This window comes from Bufo bufo, chromosome 1 (genome assembly GCF_905171765.1).
Source record: "Bufo bufo chromosome 1, aBufBuf1.1, whole genome shotgun sequence".
In the NCBI taxonomy this organism is placed as follows: Eukaryota; Metazoa; Chordata; class Amphibia; order Anura; family Bufonidae; genus Bufo; species Bufo bufo.
The window spans coordinates 297980146-297999598 of NC_053389.1; the positions used below are offsets into that span (position 1 = coordinate 297980146).

The 19453-nt window shown below is 41.5% G+C and overlaps 1 protein-coding gene across 3 annotated transcripts in view; it reads left to right on the forward strand.

The window, feature by feature from the left end:
* The window catches only part of RNF130 (ring finger protein 130), a 259424-nt gene that overhangs the window by 110914 nt on the left and 129057 nt on the right, over positions 1–19453 (forward strand). For all 3 annotated transcript variants that reach the window (XM_040440821.1, XM_040440813.1, XM_040440828.1), the window contains exon 3: positions 16713–16963. In XM_040440821.1, coding sequence (XP_040296755.1) covers positions 16713–16963 — 251 coding nt within the window. The remainder of the gene's footprint in view (positions 1–16712; positions 16964–19453) is intronic.

The window sequence follows — 19453 nt, forward strand, 5'->3', positions numbered from 1 at the left end:
ATATGCATGAATATTTTTTTGGACCTCTTACAAAAAAAATATAAAATATATATATATATATATATATATATATATATATATAATATTTGAGAACAGTCCCAGTAAGTGGACTGAAACGTGGCATGGGTGAATAAAGGACTACACATTTTTTCACCATATGGAAGGGCTGCGGAGGGCTGCGGTCTTATTTTTTTATTTATTCTTTGATGTTTGGATAAATGTAAACTGCTGGCACTCCTTTATTTTTGCTACCGATAGGGCTGCCCTGACTTGTGCTGCTGTATGTTACAGGCGCGATGATGGGGGACAGCGATCGCTCCGCCTCCCATCATTGAGCACCTCCGATATTGTGTTCATCGCTGCGGCATCTGACATTAAAATTGAGGCTTTTCAGGGGTTAATCAGGATAAAAAAAAAAAACTTTCCTTATCAATTTATTTGCGGAGAAGCCATTGCGGACATCTTGATTGAAGAAACTGAACAATATCCCACGCAGTGACGTGATGACATCATCACACTGGCTGATGAGGTCCCGAGCTCAGCCAGCATGCTGACGTTGTGATGAGATTTCGCAAAGTTTCTTCAATCAAGATGGCTGCGATGGCCTCTCCTCAAGAAAATCGATATATGTTTTGTTTTTTTAACCGCCATTTGAGGAAAAATAGATTTGTTACTACAAAGCATGAGAAAATTCGGCTTTGTGGCAAATCAAATTTTTCAGATTTACATAAATTCGTTTGACTTCAATTTGCTTAACATTAACACACAAATATAATGATTTTCAATAATCAACACGTTTGGGGGGAGATCTATTAAACTGGTGTAAAGTAGAACTGGCTTAGTTGCCCATAGCAACCAATCAGATTCCACCTTTTATTTTCCAAAGGAGCTGTGAAAAATGAAAGGTGGAATCTGATTGGTTGCTATGGGCAACTAAGCCAGTTCTACTTTACACCAGTTTGATAAATGACCCCATTGTCCTTTAGAACCCTTCCTTTTAAATCGAGGATCTGCTTTGTGAGAACACTGTTTTTAGATCAGTCTCATTTCACCTAAATCACTGTGAAAGGTGCACCACAATGATATGCAACTGACAACACTGGCTGATCCCTCGAGCTGATGTTAAGAACTGAGACTTTAGCCAATGTATTCCTGTCAGCAACGGATCACATGCGGAGGAATTGCTCCCCCGGTTATAAACACGCCTCAGTGTTTGGGGTTTTTGAGCATTTCCTCCCATTTGGGCCACTTTATTTCAGTTACTTTTCTTGATCAGTCTCATTTCACAAACCTGGATATGAAGTACCCAAGCTTTTTATATTTCCCTTTGTTCAAGGCACCACAGGATATTCCGTGGTTTTCAATGCATTATATATAGCGTGCTAAAGCCTAGGAAAATATAAAGTGGAAATTGACTCAGCGTGTAGGGTTATAATACCAAATGGAATATTCATCCAGAGAAGGTGAATACATATGGCAGTTAGGCTCTCTTCACATTTGATTTGTGCCTTTTTAAAACAGAAAATGCTATGCAATCCCTTATCTGTGGATTCCTTCCAAACTGCATTGTCATATAGTGGAGTCCCTTGAGTTTGGTCAGTTTTGAAGGGGTTGTCCTATTACAAGAACTTATACCAGTGCAGATATATTTATTAAAGTTTCATTAATGACCTATTTTTCATCTGGACAGGCACTAAACATGAAGCTATCAAATTTGTGGATGATTTGAACCATAATGATTGGTTTCCGAAAATTATCATGGACTATTCTGATCTAGTTATAAATCTTGTTATTTTTAAGGGTACCGATAATAATTATCATATAATATTAGAACACATTTTAAATCAGTAGATGTCCACTGTTATGTACAATTTGATAGTGATCACCTACCCAATTGGCTTTGTAATATTCTGTATGGGCACGAAAGATGTTGATTTTAATATTCAGGCTGAAATTTTACAGAACAGATTTAAGGAAAAGAAAAATCTCAAGGGATTTTATATCTTCGACATGAACTAAAACTAAAAATCTTAGAAAGAGGGCCTGAAACAATACTATAATCAAGAAACCGTATTTCCATAATTTTATTACCATTTTTAATAAAAGCCCATTTACAGATTAGACACTGGCCAATAATTCTAAACGATCCAATACTTGGAGGTATTATTCTTCAAACCAAATGTTACATTAAGAAGAAAACGAATTCTAAAAAATCTTGTTGCACCAAGTGAACTACAATCTATTAATGTGAAAGGAACCAATTTGGGTTGACTATCTTTATTTCGAGATTTAAAGGGGTACCTTTAAATGCCTTAGTAAACAATGTGTTTGGTGTGTGAATATTGTACATGGGGCCACTAGCTTTGTACTTAGCAGCACTCCGTCCAGTTTATTGTTGCATTCCCTTAAATCCACAGGAATATCGGAGGTCTGACCTCTGGGGCCCTCACCTATCACGAGGGCCAGGGTCCGTGTTACCCCATTTGTATGGAGTGGCAGACACTCATGTCCATCACTCCATCCAATTCTGGGACTGCTAGAGATAAGGGATATAGAATAAGTTCTTGTAATGGAACAGCCCATTTAACAAGAAAATAATGCTGCATGCTGCACTTTTTTTCCCTGACAAATATGACAGAATACGTGGCAGAGACACCAACACAGATGTGAGCACAGTCTAGGAGAGATGTAGGTGAGCACAGCCTAGGGAGGCATGTAGCTTTCTAAGCCTCTTTGTAGCCAAATTGGTGCTGATTATTTTTTAAATGAAGATCTGAACTGTTTGCCAGGGATACATTGCCTAGCAATGTCATTAGAAAGACAGCAAGTTGTGCAGCCTCGTACCCTCCAACTTATGTGTAAAGCAACTCCCAGCAGGCAATGATAGCCATCAACTATCGGAACATATTGGGGATTATAGTTTCTCAGCTACTGGCTGGTCCAAGTTGATTGTATGCCAATATCAAAACGATTGGGTTTAAGAATGTGTTTGACTTTTTAGTTTGTCGGCCCTAAAATTTACAAAACCAGCCTTAGCATTTCTAGTTTTGTACTCCTTTAAGACAAACTAGCCTTCAACCCGAGTACTAGTACTGTTATCATCTCTGGGGGGGAAAAAAGGTCAAAAAGCAGAACTTCATGGGTCCTCTCATAAATTCAGGATTTGACATTGCATTTTAGTCTGATGTTGGTAAATGTTTGTGACTGACATTCGAACAAGCTCTCCAGTCAGGCATTGATTTGTGGTTCAGTATTTCATCTGTCAGTGTATACAGCAATGAGGGTTGTGGTTGTTTCTAGGAACATCTGAGGTTGGTCTTAATGTTCTAGGGTACTTCTAACTTGGAGGCACTTAACGAAAATATCAGGAAATAGCGTATATTGTTTGTCCTCATGTATATTGTTAAAGGTTTCTTTCCGGTGGTTACATATTGACTGCTTAACCTGAGGATAGGTTATCAATACCAGATTGATGGAAGTCTGACATCCTGCACCCCTAGTCAGCGATGGAAGCTATGCAGCATATGGAAGCCCTTGTCCGTTGTGCACTTTCCAGTCGTGGTGTACGGCAGCTCAGCAACCATTGACTTGTGCTGCTGTCTCTGTCCACTGTATAGCTCCAAATCATGATCAGACCCCACCCGTCTTAAATTCATAACCTGACTTGAGGATAGGCCATCAATTTCTAAGTACTTTAAAACCCTTTTAATGGAAAAGTTAATTTTTGGAATGTCTGGTGTAAAACATGGAATGAAAAATGATGGTAGATCTTGAGAACTGAGGTTTGTTCACTTGATGGATATATCATATATAAAAAAAAAAAATAGGCCAACATATAGCCTTGTAGAACCTCATTAGTCTGTGTGATCTCTTATGTTATACTGTGCTGCATGTTGGCTAGAAATGAAGAACTACCTATTAGGGCTTGTTCACATGACCGTTGCCCCTCCATACCCGTGCTTTGAACCGCAAATTGCGGTCTGCAATGCACAGGAACCGACAGTGGGCCAGCCGCATGCGGATCGTGTACCCATTCACTTGAATGGGTCTGTGATCCGTCCGTTCCGCACCGCATCCGTGGGGTTTAGTGCTTCCGTTCCACACCGCATCTCCGGATTTGCGCACCCATTCAAGTGAATTAGTCCGTATCAGTGATGCGGAATGCACACGGACAGTGCCCCGTGTATTGCGGACCCGCCGTATGCGGGCCGCAATACGGCAACGGAGGGGCAACAGCCATGTGAACGAGCCCTTACTCTGTCCTTAACATAGGCATGTCCATGCTTAATTATATCCTAAATTATGGCGGTCATTTATTAAACAGAAATATGCCTATAATAGGTGTATTTCTGGCGCAGATTGCAGCGCAAAAGTCCTTTCTGCTTGAGGGTGTTGGGCTTCTTCTTCGTGGCCTCGGGACTCTCTATCAACCACTCTAAATCCGAACTTCTCCCTTGTAATTTAACACCCCAGATCCAGTCCCTTTTACTACAAAACTTCCCATTCCAAATTAGACATAACTTTATCCCCTATTTGGGAATATCCCTACCTAACAGGGTTGATCTGGTCTACAAAACTAATTATCCCCCTCTTTATCGTAAAATTTGAGAGGACCTCAGAGGCTGGCAATCTTTTCCAGTCTCTTGGGTGGGTAGAATTCATATCATCAGGATGATGGTTCTTCCCAGACTGTTGTACCTGTTTAGAACCCTCCCTGTGCCAGTGCCCACTTCAGATTTAAAACGGCTAAAATCTGATATTCTAAAATTTATATGGGCAGATAAACGCCCACGTATAGCTATGCGCACAGTGTGTCGCCATAAATCCCAGGGAGGCCTTTCAGTTCCTGACCTTCATGAATACTATAAAGCTGCGAGACTAGCACAAATGTTTCTAACGCATCTTAACCCCAGGGAGCAACCGTTGTGGATTGCATTGGAGCAAACGTTATTTGCTCCATATTCGTGGAAGACCCTGATCTGGTCATACTGTCCATTGCTGTCTACTGTTCAGCCCAACTCTCCGTTATCCCACTACTCATTGTTGCTCTGGAGGTCAGTCAGGTTTAAAGGGAGTCTGTCACCACAATTTGCCCTTATAGACCACTTACATAGCACTGTAGCATAACTATAGATCAGTCAAATGGTACCTTTTGTCTTTTTGTTTGGATGTTCACCAGGTGCAAAAACTGAGTTTTGTTCATATGTAAATGAGGGCTCGCAAGTGCCCAGGGGCGGCGTTCGGGCTGTAAGTGCCCAGGCCGCTCTTCCTTCTTCTCACGTAAAACCTCCCCAGCCTGTTGCTTGGCCCGCCCTGTATGCCTCTTATGTCATCCAGTGTACTGGCCGGTATCCCGCCCGCGCATGCGCACTGCATGGAATGATGCTGCTTCCCACAATGGTCATCACAGTGCGCATTCGCCGGCGGGATATCGGCCAGCCCAGTACACTGGATGACGTAAGAGGCTTACAGGGCGGGCCAAGCAACAGCCTGGGGAGGTTTTATGTGAGGGGTTATGTGAGAAGAAGGAAGAGCGGCCTGGGCACTTACAGCCCGAACGCCGCCCCTGGGCACTTGCGAGCCCTCATTTACATATGAATAAAACTCTGTTTTTGCCCCTGGTGAACATCCAAACAAAAAGACAAAGGTACCATTTGACTGATCTATAGTTATGCTACAGTGCTATGTAAGTGGTCTATAAGGGCAAATTGTGGTGACAGACTCCCTTTAAATAATCTCTACTGTCCACTATCTCACCATTGATGTATATTTTAGGAAATCCTTTGTTTTTGCCTGGCCTTCAGGACCAAGCATTTGATTGGTGGATATCTAATGACTTCTGCACCTTGCACAGGTTCCTAGTGAGAGGCAAACTCATTTCCTTGGCTGACTTAAGGGAAAGGTTTAACCCTCCAGTGAGAGAATTGTACAATGCCAACCAGATCTTCTCATTCCTACATTCTATTCAGACTCCTACTGGCACTTTTGACTATACTCCCTTTGAATGTTCTATAGCCTACTCTTTATATAAACGAGTTCTATTGTCCAGGATATATGGAATACTGAATGGCATAGCTGAGGGTTCCAAATTGCCATACATGAAAGCATGGGAGGAGAATTTGGAGGTAGAATACTCGACTTCTCAATGGTTCCAGCACTCCCAGACTCTCACTAAGGGCTCTTGGCAAACCACCTTAGCTGAAACATCCATAAAAACGTCATAGGACCTACATGGTTCCAGCTAGACTACATCGAATATACCCTGAGGTTTCTTCCAGATACTTCTGTGGTTGTACTGCTGAGGGCACTATGTTACACATATGGTGGACCTGTCCACTAGTTAAGAGCTTCTGGGGAAGAATCTGCTCACTTGTGTCAGCTGTATTGTGTTGCCGATATCCCGTCTCCTTACCTCTTTGCCTCCTAGGGGACAAACCGTCCTGGTTAACGTTCGCTAAATTTAAGCTGTCACAATTCATTCTTTTGGCTGCCAGAATTCATATAACCTTTAAATGGCGCTCGGCCTCACTTAGTTTTCAGGCTGTATTAGATAGAATCAATAAAAATACTTTTATTTGAATGGCTTAACGCCATACGTACTGACACTTATGCAGCCTTTGAGAAGCTCTGGGAGCGCTGGCTATCCTCTCCTCATTCTAAAGATCTCCATTACTGAATTACTTTATAGCATACTCCCACTGTCACAATGCCACCTTATTTTACGCTTTCAAGGAGTTTACTTGATGACTTGCCATACCCATTGTACTTCAGTGTTTATTTATCTGTACCATTTTTTTTTTTATGTTACTGGAACTTTTCCTTTACTTATTTATGTTCTTGTCCACAGTTTCTTTTTTTTTTTTGTTATTTTATACAATGACTAATGTACCATGTTTTCTTACTCAGTCATTTACTTCATGATGCAAGAACCTCAATAAATGACTTTTGAAACTAAAAAAGTGGGTGTGGTGGCAAAGGGCCAGTAGGCCCGTCTCATTTACCATTTTCTACGCCTGTTTTAGTGCAGGGCTTTATTAAGACCGGCATCTAAAACGCCGGTCTTAATAAATGTGTCCCTGTGGGGGAGATTTATCAAACTGGTGTAAAGTAGAACTGGCTTAGTTGCCCATAGCAACCAATTAGATTCCACCTTTCATTTTCCAAAGGAGCAGTTTTTAAAAAGTTAAAGTTGGAATCTGATTGGTTGCTATGGGCGACTAAGCCAGTTCTACTTTACTCCAGTTTGATAAATGACCCCATATGACTTTGCTCATACAGGGCATAACAATATATTCAAATAAGTTATTTGTGAAAAAAAAAAAATAAGAATTGTTTAAAGCAACAAATAATGGTCTCCAAATCTGCATTAAATATGGTTGTCATCTGCTAGACCTTTGGGTCCCATTCTTGTTTCAGAACTTGAGCCCATCGAAACATCGTCTGGTGGTTGATTCTGACCTTACTTTGGAATATTTTAGTAAGCTTGAGTTGATTGAAAGGCAGACAACTAAAATAGTACATTGAATGGGTGGACTACAGTACCCAGAAAGATTACCAAAATTAGTGTTATATAGCCTAGAAAAAGGACGGCTGAAGGGTGACAATAGCGATGTATAAACATAACAAAGGTCACTACAGAGATCTCTACCATGAACTATTGATACTCAAGCTTGTTTCTGTAACTATGGGACATCTTCTACATCTGGAGGAAAGAAGGGTATTCTTTACTCTAAAAGAAGTGAATAAACACCGATCATATATTGTCGGCTAAACCATTGCTCTGGCACATGCCCTAATATAAACACCGAAAATAGCTGCCAGAGTCTCAAAATCATATATGCAAAATTCTTTATTATAATACAATATTAAAATATACATAAAACACAATAATTAATGGTGGTGAAGAAAATAAAGGATAAGATGCCCTGACAGGTCACGTGGATCAATTATAAGGGTAATCACATGTTACAGGCTACACATATTGAAAACATAGCTTATATACATATATACTGGATATAAAGTGCTTAGTGCAAACAGATAATAACCCCAATGGCTATGTCATCCCAGCAGCCGTATCAGTAACAAGAGTAACGCCATATAAACGTATCATACCAGCCACGTGTCCTGTGCCCCAACATGTGGCTGGTATGGGACACGTGGCTGGTATGATATGTTTATATGCCGTTACTCTTGTTACTGATACGGCTGCTGCTGGGATGACATAGCCATTGGGGTTATTATCTGTTTGCACTAAGCACTTTATATCCAGTATATATGTATATAACATAGTAACATAAGGCCGAAAAAAGACATTTGTCCATCCAGTTCGGCCTGTCATCCTACAAGTTGATCCAGAGGAAGGCAAAAAAAACCCTGTGAGGTAGAAGCCAATTTTCCTCACTTTAGGGGAATAAAAATTCCTTCCCGACTCCAATCAGGCAATCAGAATAACTCCCTGGATCAACGACCCCTCTCTAGTAGCTATAGCCTGTAATATTATTACACTCCAGAAATACATCCAGGCCCCTCTTGAATTCCTTTATTGTACTCACCATCACCACCTCCTCAGGCAGAGAGTTCCATAGTCTCACTGCTCTTACCGTAAAGAACCCTTTTCTATGTTTGTGTACAAACCTTCTTTCCTCCAAACGCAGAGGATGTCCCCTCGTCACTGTCACAGTCCTGGGGATAAATAGATGATGGGATAGATCTCTGTACTGCCCCCTGATATATTTATACATAGTAATTAGATCTCCCCTCAGTCGTCTTTTTTCTAACGTGAATAACCCTAATTTTGATAATCTTTCAGGGTACTGTAGTTGCCCCATTCCAGTTATTACTTTAGTTGCCCTCCTCTGGACCCTCTCCAGCTCTGCTATGTCTGCCTTGTTTACAGGAGCCCAGAACTGTACACAGTACTCCATGTGTGGTCTGACCAGTGATTTGTAAAGTAGTAGGAATATGTTCTCATCACGGGCATCTATGCCCCTTTTGATGCAACCCATTATCTTATTGGCCTTGGCAGCAGCTGCCTGACACAGTTTTTTGCAGCTTAGTTTGCTGTTTATTAAAATTCCTAGATCCTTTTCCATGTCAGTGTTACCGAGTGTTTTACCATTTAGTATGTACGGGTGACTTGCATTATTCCTTCCCATGTGCATAACTTTACATTTGTCAGTGTTAAACCTCATCTGCCACTTATCTGCCCAAGCCTCCAATCTATCCAGATCCCTCTGTAGTAGTATACTGTCCTCTTCAGTGTTAATTACTTTACACAGTTTAGTGTCATCTGCGAAAATTGATATTTTACTATGCAAGCCTTCTACAAGATCATTAATAAATATATTGAAGAGAATAGGGCCCAATACTGACCCCTGAGGTACTCCACTAGTGACAGTGACCCAATCTGAGTATGTACCGTTAATAACCACCCTCTGTTTTCTATCATTGAGCCAGTTACTTACCCACTTACAGACGTTTTCTCCGAGTCCGAGCATTCTCATTTTATATACTAACCTTTTATGTGGTACAGTGTCAAATGCTTTGGAGAAGTCCAGATACACGACATCCATTGATTCGCCGCTGTCAAGTCTAGTACTTACCTCCTCATAGAAACTGATTAAATTAGTTTGACATGACCGATCCCTCACGAAGCCATGCTGATATGGCGTTATTTGCTTATTTCCGTTAAGATGCTCTAACATAGCATCTCTCAGAAAACCTTCAAACAGTTTACCCACAACAGATGTTAAACTTACCGGCCTATAGTTTCCAGGCTCTGTTTTTGGACCCTTTTTGAATATTGGCACCACATTTGCCATGCGCCAATCCTGTGGGACATTCCCTGTCAGTACAGAGTCCGCAAATATCAGAAATAAGGGTCTGGCTATGACATTACTTAATTCCCTTAGGATACGGGGGTGTATGCCATCCGGTCCTGGCGATTTGTCTATTTTGATATTTTTAAGTCGCTGTTGTACTTCTTCCTGGGTCAGACAGGACACTTTTAATGGCAAATTTATTTCAGCATTCAGCATTTCATCTGACAGTTTATTTTCCTCAGTGAATACATTGGAGAAAAAAATATTTAATAGCTTTGCTTTCTCCTCGTCGCTCTCTGCGACTCCCCCCTCATTACTCTTTAAAGGGCCGACACCTTCAGATTTATACTTTTTAACATTTATATAATTGAAGAACATTTTAGGGTTAGTTTTACTCTCTTTGGCAATTAATCTCTCGGTCTCTAGTTTGGCCGCTTTTATTTGTTTTTTACATGTTCTGTTTTTTTCCTTATAGTTTTTCAGTGCTTCCGTGCTACCCTCCTGTTTTAGTGTTTTATATGCTTTCTTTTTGTCATTTATTGCTTTCTTTACAGTTCTATTTATCCACATTGGTTTCTTTTTGTTCCTTAACCTTTTATTCCCATACGGTATGTACCTCTCACAATGAGATTTTAGGATGTTTTTAAAGATATCCCATTTTTTGGTTGTATTTTTATTTTTGAGGACTTTGTCCCAGTTAGTTAGGCCTATGGCCTCTCTTAGTTGGCTAAATTTAGCTTTTTTGAAGTTTGGTATTTTTGTTCCTCCCTGTAGAAACGCTCTTTTGAATGATAATTGGAAGGTTATTACTTTATGGTCACTATTTCCCAGGTGTCCCCCAACCTGCACGTCTGTTGTTCTGTCAGGTCTATTGGTTAATATTAAGTCCAGTATGGCCGTCCCTCTAGTCGGGTCCTGAACCAGTTGGGAGAGATAATTGTCTTTGGTTATTGCCAAGAATCTGTTTCCTTTATGAGATATACAAGTTTCAGTTTCCCAGTCTATATCTGGGTAGTTGAAGTCCCCCATAATAACCACCTCATTATGATTTGCCGCCTTGTCTATCTCGTTTAGTAGTAGATTTTCTGTGGACTCTGGTATATTAGGTGGTTTATAGTAGACTCCTATTAGTAATTTATTGTTGTTTTTAGCTCCATGTATCTCTACCCACAGTGACTCCACATGTTCATGTCCCTCACTTATATCTTCACGGAGTGTGGGCTTTAGACAAGACTTTACATAAAGGCAGACCCCTCCACCTCTCCGGTTTTGACGATCCTTTCTGAACAGACTGTAACCTTGTACATTAACTGCCCAGTCATAGCTATCATCCAGCCATGTCTCAGTTATTCCCACTATGTCATAGTCCTCCTCACACATCACTAATTCCAGTTCACCAGTTTTATTAGTCAGGCTTCTGGCATTAGTATACATACATATGAGAGGTTTATGTATATTTTTTACCCTACACCTTTCCTTCTGAACTGTTCTTGTCCCTCCTTCCATTTCTCCCCCAGTCCCACTAGCTTGCCCCCGGTCTCTATCTGCACTATCTTCCCCTTCTATAGTGTAATTACCCTCCCCCCCAGTCCCTAGTTTAAACACTCCTCCAACCTTCTAGCCATCTTCTTCCCCAACACAGCTGCCCCTTCCCCATTGAGGTGCAGCCCGTCCCTACGATAGAGCCTGTAGCCGACAGTGAAGTCGGCCCAGTTCTCCAGGAACCCAAACCCCTCCATCCTACACCAGTTCTTGAGCCACTTGTTAATTTCCCTAATCTCCCGCTGCCTTTCTTGTGTGGCCCGTGGTACCGGTAGTATTTCGGAAAATACTACCTTTGAGGTCCTTGCCCTAAGCTTTTGCCCTAAATCCCTGAAATCATTTTTAAGGACTCTCCACCTACCCCTAACTTTGTCATTGGTTCCGATATGGACCATGACCGCTGGATCTTCTCCAGCCCCTGCCAGTATGTTTTCAATATGTGTAGCCTGTAACATGTGATTACCCTTATAATTGATCCACGTGACCTGTCAGAGCATCATCCTTTATTTTCTTCACCACCATTAACTATTGTGTTTTATGTATATTTTAATATTGTATTATAATAAAGAATTTAGCGTATATGATTTTGAGACCCTGGCAGCTATTTTTGGTGTTTCTAAAAGAAGTGAGACTATGGAACCACCAAAGAAGGTGTTGATGGTGATCGCACTAAAAGTGTTAACAAATGGCCTGGATGCATTTCTTCTAGAGTACTGGAGATGGAATCTATTCCGATTGTTACATTCATTTATGAATTTTTGAAACATAGCAGTAGCATTGCAAAAATATGGCTGCCGGAAACACCACCTCACCTGTCCACAAGTTGTATATGATATTGCAGCTTATCTCCATTGCCTTCAGTGAAGCGGAGTTGCAATACCAGTTAATTCAATGATTATGAAGAAACTCTTGCAAAAGCCAGGTGTCTCACTTTCTTTATGTTCATTTAAGAGAAAAGGTTGACTGTCATGTGAGGGTTAAAAAGCTCTGCTTTAACCGTCTAAGTGATTTGTTCATTGCATTTGTGAAGTCGGAATATGAATGGTGTCTGTATCATAAAATACGTCTGTGACCTTAACAGAGAGTTGATACTTCCTTTAATACAACACGACAGCTTCATGTTCCATCGGCCTGCCTACAGCATGACAGCCTTCCCTTTAGATTGTCATTAGTAAGATGTCCCTGGACTTCACAACTATTAAACAAGTCATAAATCAGTCACTTTTATTGACTGCCCCCTCATTTTTACAATACGCTAGAGATTTAATGCCCCTGTCTGCAAATGTATGCTGATAGACCAGATAGCCTAGTGCAGTGACCTCTTCCACCATCATTGGGTCTTCTTCATGACTTGCTCCTTAGATCATTTGTAAGTGCCTAAATGTGCTAAGATCTACTTTAGACTACCAGAAATACCTTTGACGTATCGGTATATTGTATTTATTTGTCATTATTTTCGTTTTCAGAATAGGGTGTAATGGGTGAATTGAATTGAAGATTTATTTTCCTTTCTTTACTTGGAGCCTTGGGGACTTATGGTGTTAAAGGGACTCTGTCACCACTTTCTAACCCCCCCTTTTAAAAGTATTGTTCTCTCCATGGCGCCCTTGTGATTACAAAGGTGTTGTTATAACATAAATTCGCAGTCTCGTTTTGATAAAAATACCTTTTATCTAACCTGTCAATCTTGTGGATAAGGTGCCCAGGGCGTTTCTGAAGGTCTGAAGCTGCCGCCGCCGCCGTTGGTGCCCAGCTCCTCCCCTGATCCTTTCAGCGCCGCCTGAATGTAAAGAAATCCGCCTCCGGCTCTCGCTCAGTGCCCCCTCCTCCTTTTCAAAGATCCCGCGCGTGCGCACAGGCCTGTGCCTGATGCGCCCGTGCGGACATTTAGAATCAGTCTCATTGAGCGAAGTGCGCATGCGCGCACTTCGCTCAACCTCCTCATAAGACGAGCACTGCAGCCAGCCACCCAGAGCCTGCCAAGCGCTGTATGGAGCCGCAGGCTCTGAGTGGCTGGCTGCAGTGCTCGTCTTATGAGGAGGTTGAGCGAAGTGCGCGCATGCGCACTTCGCTCAATGAGGCTGATTCTAAATGTCCGCACGGGCGCATCAGGCACAGGCCTGTGCGCACGCGCGGGATCTTTGAAAAGGAGGAGGGGGCACTGAGCGAGAGCCGGAGGCGGATTTCTTTACATTCAGGCGGCGCTGAAAGGATCAGGGGAGGAGCTGGGCACCAACGGCGGCGGAGGCGGGCGGCAGCTTCAGACCTTCAGAAACGCCCTGGGCACCTTATCCACAAGATTGACAGGTTAGATAAAAGGTATTTTTATCAAAACGAGACGGCGAATTTATGTTATAACAACACCTTTGTAATCACAAGGGCGCCATGGAGAGAACAATACTTTTAAAAGGGGGGGTTAGAAAGTGGTGACAGAGTCCCTTTAAATCATGTTAGGTAATATGACTTCCTCTTGTCTCTATCCCCAAAGTAATCAAAGTAATCCCCAACCTCTCGTTGACGTCTCTGCAAAATGTCACATTACTGGCTGTCCACAGACCCATTTTGTGGACGTTCTCTATATTCTCTGTCACCAGGATTTTCTGGGTTCCAGTAACTATGAAGAGTAACAGCATGTATTGAGGCACTGAGAATGCTTGGAGGAATAAAGATTCTCTGGGATATCAAGTTACTCTGGAAAATATTAGCTCTTGTAACCAGAACAACAATTGTTAATTGAGATTTACTAAATTATTGTCAGGAACAGACATAGGAGATGTGGCTCTGTGCTGACTCCTGCATCCACTACATGGTCTTGACTAGATCCTTCCTTGTTTGCCAGTAATTTGAAGAGGTTGGCTGTTGTATAGGGTTGCATATTCAATAGAGCCATCTAGAATAGATGTGAGATGGAAATTGGATGTCAGTGTCCAACCAATTTTGACAGGATCTGCAACAAATATCTAAGATCTTTTGGCCTATTTTAGCTTTACAAGACATGAGCGGCTCTAAATATCCCAGTACATCTTGTACAGAATATTATATTCCTGATGAAACGTAACGACAGGGCATCGTGTCTCATGATAATAACATCTAGATCATCATTGCATGGGGCCTGGGTCTTGGACATGAACGTGTCTTAGCAAGAGTAGCTTTGACAAGAATGTTGATGAGCTTAGGGCCAGTGAGGTGCTGTGCACACAAATCACTGTTCTGCATCTGTGCTTAAATTGCATTAATTGTTCAATGTCCATTCAGTGCACGCCATAATTTGCTGCAATCTGCCAACAAGCAGAGGTGGTTCTTGGAATGTGTCTCGATGCATATTCTGCATAAACATGTGGTAAAGGATTGATTGATTGGATTAGATATTTCAATTTAGGCTCTGGCCCTAATAGGCGCAGAGAGTCATCATAGCTAATTGGTGTGCAGTGGCAGAGATCTATTTTTAAGCTCTATCCATTTACACAGAACAGATCCAAGCAGAGGGTAGTAGTGAAATATTTGTTTCCTGCCTTGTTGGGATTCATTACTCACTGTGACTAAACAAATGACATTGTTGGACCATCAGGGCTGAAATTACAGACATGTAGAGAAGATCTTAAAGGCTATATACACCTTTGGGGGGTTTTCTTTATGATTGCATTTAAGGCTACTTTCACACTAGCGTTCAGAGCGGATCAGTCTGCATTATAGCTTAGAAAAAATTCTAAGTGTGAAAGTAGTTCAGACGGATCCGTCCAGACTTTACATTGAAAGTCAATGGGGACGGATCCGTTTGAAAATTGAACCATATTGTGTCATCTTCAAACGGATCCGTCCCCATTGACTTACATTGTAAGTCTGGACGGATCCGTTTGCCTCCGCACGGCCAGGCGGACACCCGAACGCTGCAAGCAGCGTTCGGGTGTCCGCTTGCTGAGCGGAGGCTGAACGCTGCCAGACTGATGCATTCTGAGCGGATCCACATCCACTCAGAATGCATTAGGGCAGTACGAATGCGTTCGGGGCCGCTTGTGAGCCCCTTCAAACGGAGCTCACAAGCGGAGCCCCGAGCGCTAGTGTGAAAGTAGCCCTACTAATTTTCCCTGACTGAAGTAGATTTCAAATGTCATTTACGCCTGTAAACAGGCGTAAATAGTAGTGAATTTGCTGGGGCTCCGGACCACCATCTGGGGCCCCAAATCTTTGAGAGAGTTATTTTTCTTTAAAGGAGTTATAGAAAAATATTCTATAGTTTTCAAACAAGCACCTGGATCTGAATACTTTTGTAATTGCATGTAATTAAACATTTATCATAGCCACTGAGTTATTCAATAAAATGCATCTGTACAGCACCACCTGCTGTTTATTTTTTTCTTATTTCTTTGTCCTGCTCACTGAGGCCGCACATGCTCAGTTTCATCCTTCAACTGCCTCCTGAGTTGTGATAGGGAGAGCATGGACACGCCCCCCCTTAGATGCAGCAGAAAAGACACTCCCCTTGAGCTGCCAGTTTGATATAAATCTAGCAGACAATGAATGAGGAGAACCCTGGATCTATGTGGGGGACAGGGCTGGTTCTAGCTTTGTTAGAAAGAGATTGTCATGTACTATATGATCTCTGATTTTCCTGATTTTCATTCTTTACTATAGTCATGCCCCTTTAATGAGATATACTGTAATGTAGAGTTTATTATCTTTGCATACAGTATCAATTTATGGAAATACCGGATTTAACAGTATGATTTTAATAAGGGAATTTTCTGCAATCCCACCAAGCCACAAGTGTTCTAGTGCAAATGGGTACCCACCCTTCCTTTACACTGAAAAAGCATGATCATTCATGAATGAAAGCTTTTGTTTTCTCACTAGTGAGAATTGTGGTTCCATTATCTTTTCGAAGACTATCTCTAAATGATATAAGTCAACATGGGTTCAGCTGTTAGCTAGATGTCTAATTCTGTAGTAGGGAAAAAAAATTCCATTAATCCAGCGTTCTTCCATCCTAATTTCCCAATGGATCCTTTCTTGGATGCAGAGATGGCGTGTCTGACTCGGCATTTAGTATTTGAAGATCTCTGGTTGTCAGGGTATTGATAATGTGACGCCCCAGCTTGCTTATGTTCTCTAAGGGACCCATCCTACAAAGTGGCTTCACAATGCATATTTCATATGTTTTATTTTTTTGTGGTCTAATAGATTCAGTTATTCTTGCCCAGCCTGTAGGACAATTATAATTATGGTGCTGTATTTGTTTAGGTCTGTCAGCAGGTTACAATTTTGTATTGTGTCTTATATTGCAAATTATTTTAAATGAAATCATGTATTTTATCTTTTTCTGTTCTGTTTTTGTTTTCTTGTCCACATCAGGAACTGGAGATATCGTTGCCATAATGATTTCGGAGTCTACGGGTCGAGAAATTCTGAGTTATGTGGAAAGAAACATCTCTGTGCTTATGGCAATAGCAGTTGGGTCTCGAAGCCCCGCCAAGAACTTGAGCAGAGGCTCTTTGGTTTTTGTCTCCATCTCTTTTATCGTCTTGATGATTATTTCTTCAGCTTGGTTGATATTTTACTTCATACAGAGGATCAGATACACAAGTGCTCGAGATCGGAACCAGGTAATTAGCGCTTCATTAGGACAAAAGTAGAATTCACATTGATCACTTTTTTTTACTAACCATATTTAAACCCATGATTTCCCACCTGTGGCTATCTAGCTGTTGTGAAACTACAACTTGTAACATGCCCTGACAGCAGTGATTGTTTGACAGCAGCTGGACAGCCACAAATTGGGGACTCCTGCTAAAGATCCGAGCAAAGGGTCTATCTATGGGCTGTAAGATTCAGTAACTTGCCACATATGCTCTTTAGCCCATAGATGACCTGTGCTGTAAATATATAGCGCTGCGGGCAGTATCTAAAAGACATGCGCCATAAATGTGCTCACACAATCAGCGGCAGCCAGGCCCCTGCTGTATCTGCAGGCATTAGTGAAATTCAGATACCTGCAGATTAACCGTTAAGATACAGCAGTCAATACTGACCAAGCCATCTATGGGATTTGCAGAGTATCTCCACTCCCTGTCTCACCCCATCAGTACAATCTGCTGTGAATTAATTTTGCAAACCTTCTGTTGGGTTAAAATGCTCACTACACTTTTTGATAAATTCTGTAAGGTGGGTGGTTTCAAATATAGGGTTACTTCATGGGAGTTTCTTTTTTTATTTAACCTCAGAGCCTCAGCACTTGTTGCTTAATGCTGAATAAATCACCAAACTAGGCCTCAAATGTACATAACACTCCTTCCCATCTGAGCCCTGAAGTGTGCCCATACAGCACTTTACAACCACATATGGAGTGTTGTATTGAGCAGAAAATGGGTAACAAATGGTGGGGTGATATTGTCCTGTTACTTCTTGTAAAAGTGAAAAACATGGACCTCTTGAAAGTTTTCATTTTCACAGCCAATAGTTTCTACATTCTCTGAAATGTCTATTGGGCCAAGGTGCTTACTACACCCCTTAAAAAAAATTCCTTTTGTGGTTTTGTTTCTGAAATGGAGTCATGTGTTGGGGGTTTTCACTGTAGGGGGTTCCACAGAGTCTCTACTAATGTGGGATGGCACCTTCAAATTATTTCAATGAAATCTGCCCTCCAAAAGCCATATAATACTTTTTCCCTTCTGAGCCCTTCTGTGTACCCGTACATCAGTTTATAAGCACATATCTAGTGTTGTTCTATTTAGGAGAAATTGGGTAACAAATTGGGGGGTGCTTTTTCTCCTGTTACCCCTTGTGAAATTAAAAAATTTGGGCCTAAAGGGACATTTTCTTGTAAAATATTTAATTCTTTATTTTCACCACAAAGTGTTTCTAAATTCTATGAAATGCCTGTTGGGCCAAGGTGCTCATTACACCCCTTAAAAAATTCCTTGAGGTTGTGGTTTCTCAAATAGTGTCACGATTGGGAGTTTCCACTGCAGTGGTACCTCAGAGTCTCTACAAATGTGGCATGGCGTCCTTCCCTTCTGAGCCCTACCATGTGCTTATACAGCAGTTTACTACCACATGTTGCCGTATTAAGGAGAAAATGTGTAACAAATCGTTTTAAACCTTTTCTGTTCTGTTGTACTTTTTTGGACTCAAATTTACCACTGTCATAAAGTACAATGTGTCCCAAGAAACCAGTCTCAGAATGACTTGGTTAAAAGGGGTTCCCAAGTTATTACTACATAAAGTGAAACATGTCAGATGTGCAAAAAAAACTGCCTGGTCCTTCAGATGAAAAATGGCTTGGTCCTGAAGGGGTTAAATGAATACTAAACCTAGAAATTAATGATGAAAATAAACAGGAGATAAACTTGCCTGCAGTTTTTTCTGCATGTTCCTCAAACAGTCTTAAAGGGGTTGTCCGAGTTATATTTATTGATGACCTATGCTCAGGATAGGTCATCAATATCAGATCGGCGGGAGTCCGACACTCGGCACCCCCGCTGATCACCTGTTTGAAGAGAAGGCGCGCGCCGTGCCAGCGCCGCCGCCTCCTTTTCACTGTTTATCTTTTCGCCGTTGCATCTGCAGCGGTGAGCAGGTGTAATTACACCTAACCGTCCCATTCATTTCAATGGGACGGATCGTTCCCATACACTTGTTGTATAGGAGCGATCCGTACCATTGAAATGAATGGGACGGCTTGGGTGTAATTACACCTGCTCACTTCTGCAGATGCAACGGCGAGAAGGTAAACCGTGAAGAGGAGGCAGCGCTGGCACGCTGATATTCCTGAGGATAGGTCATCAATAAATATAACTAGGACAACCCCTTTAAATAAATCCTTAAGAGAATGCTAGTTAATTTCCTGCTGATCTATTCAAGTTTTGGTTGGTGAAGGCAGAGACATTGTGATTTAGCTAAAGGGCTCTCTCCATTTGTCCTACAGCCATGAACTATAGGAACCTATAGACTGGAGATTGTTTATAACCAGGAACATTTTTTTTAAACGTGTGTGGGGGAAAAAGGGGGGGGGGTTACATTTTAAATTGGGTTCCTTTTCTGTTATAGTCACTTGATATATATTTTCATTTTTTCCTTTATACCTTCCAGAAGCC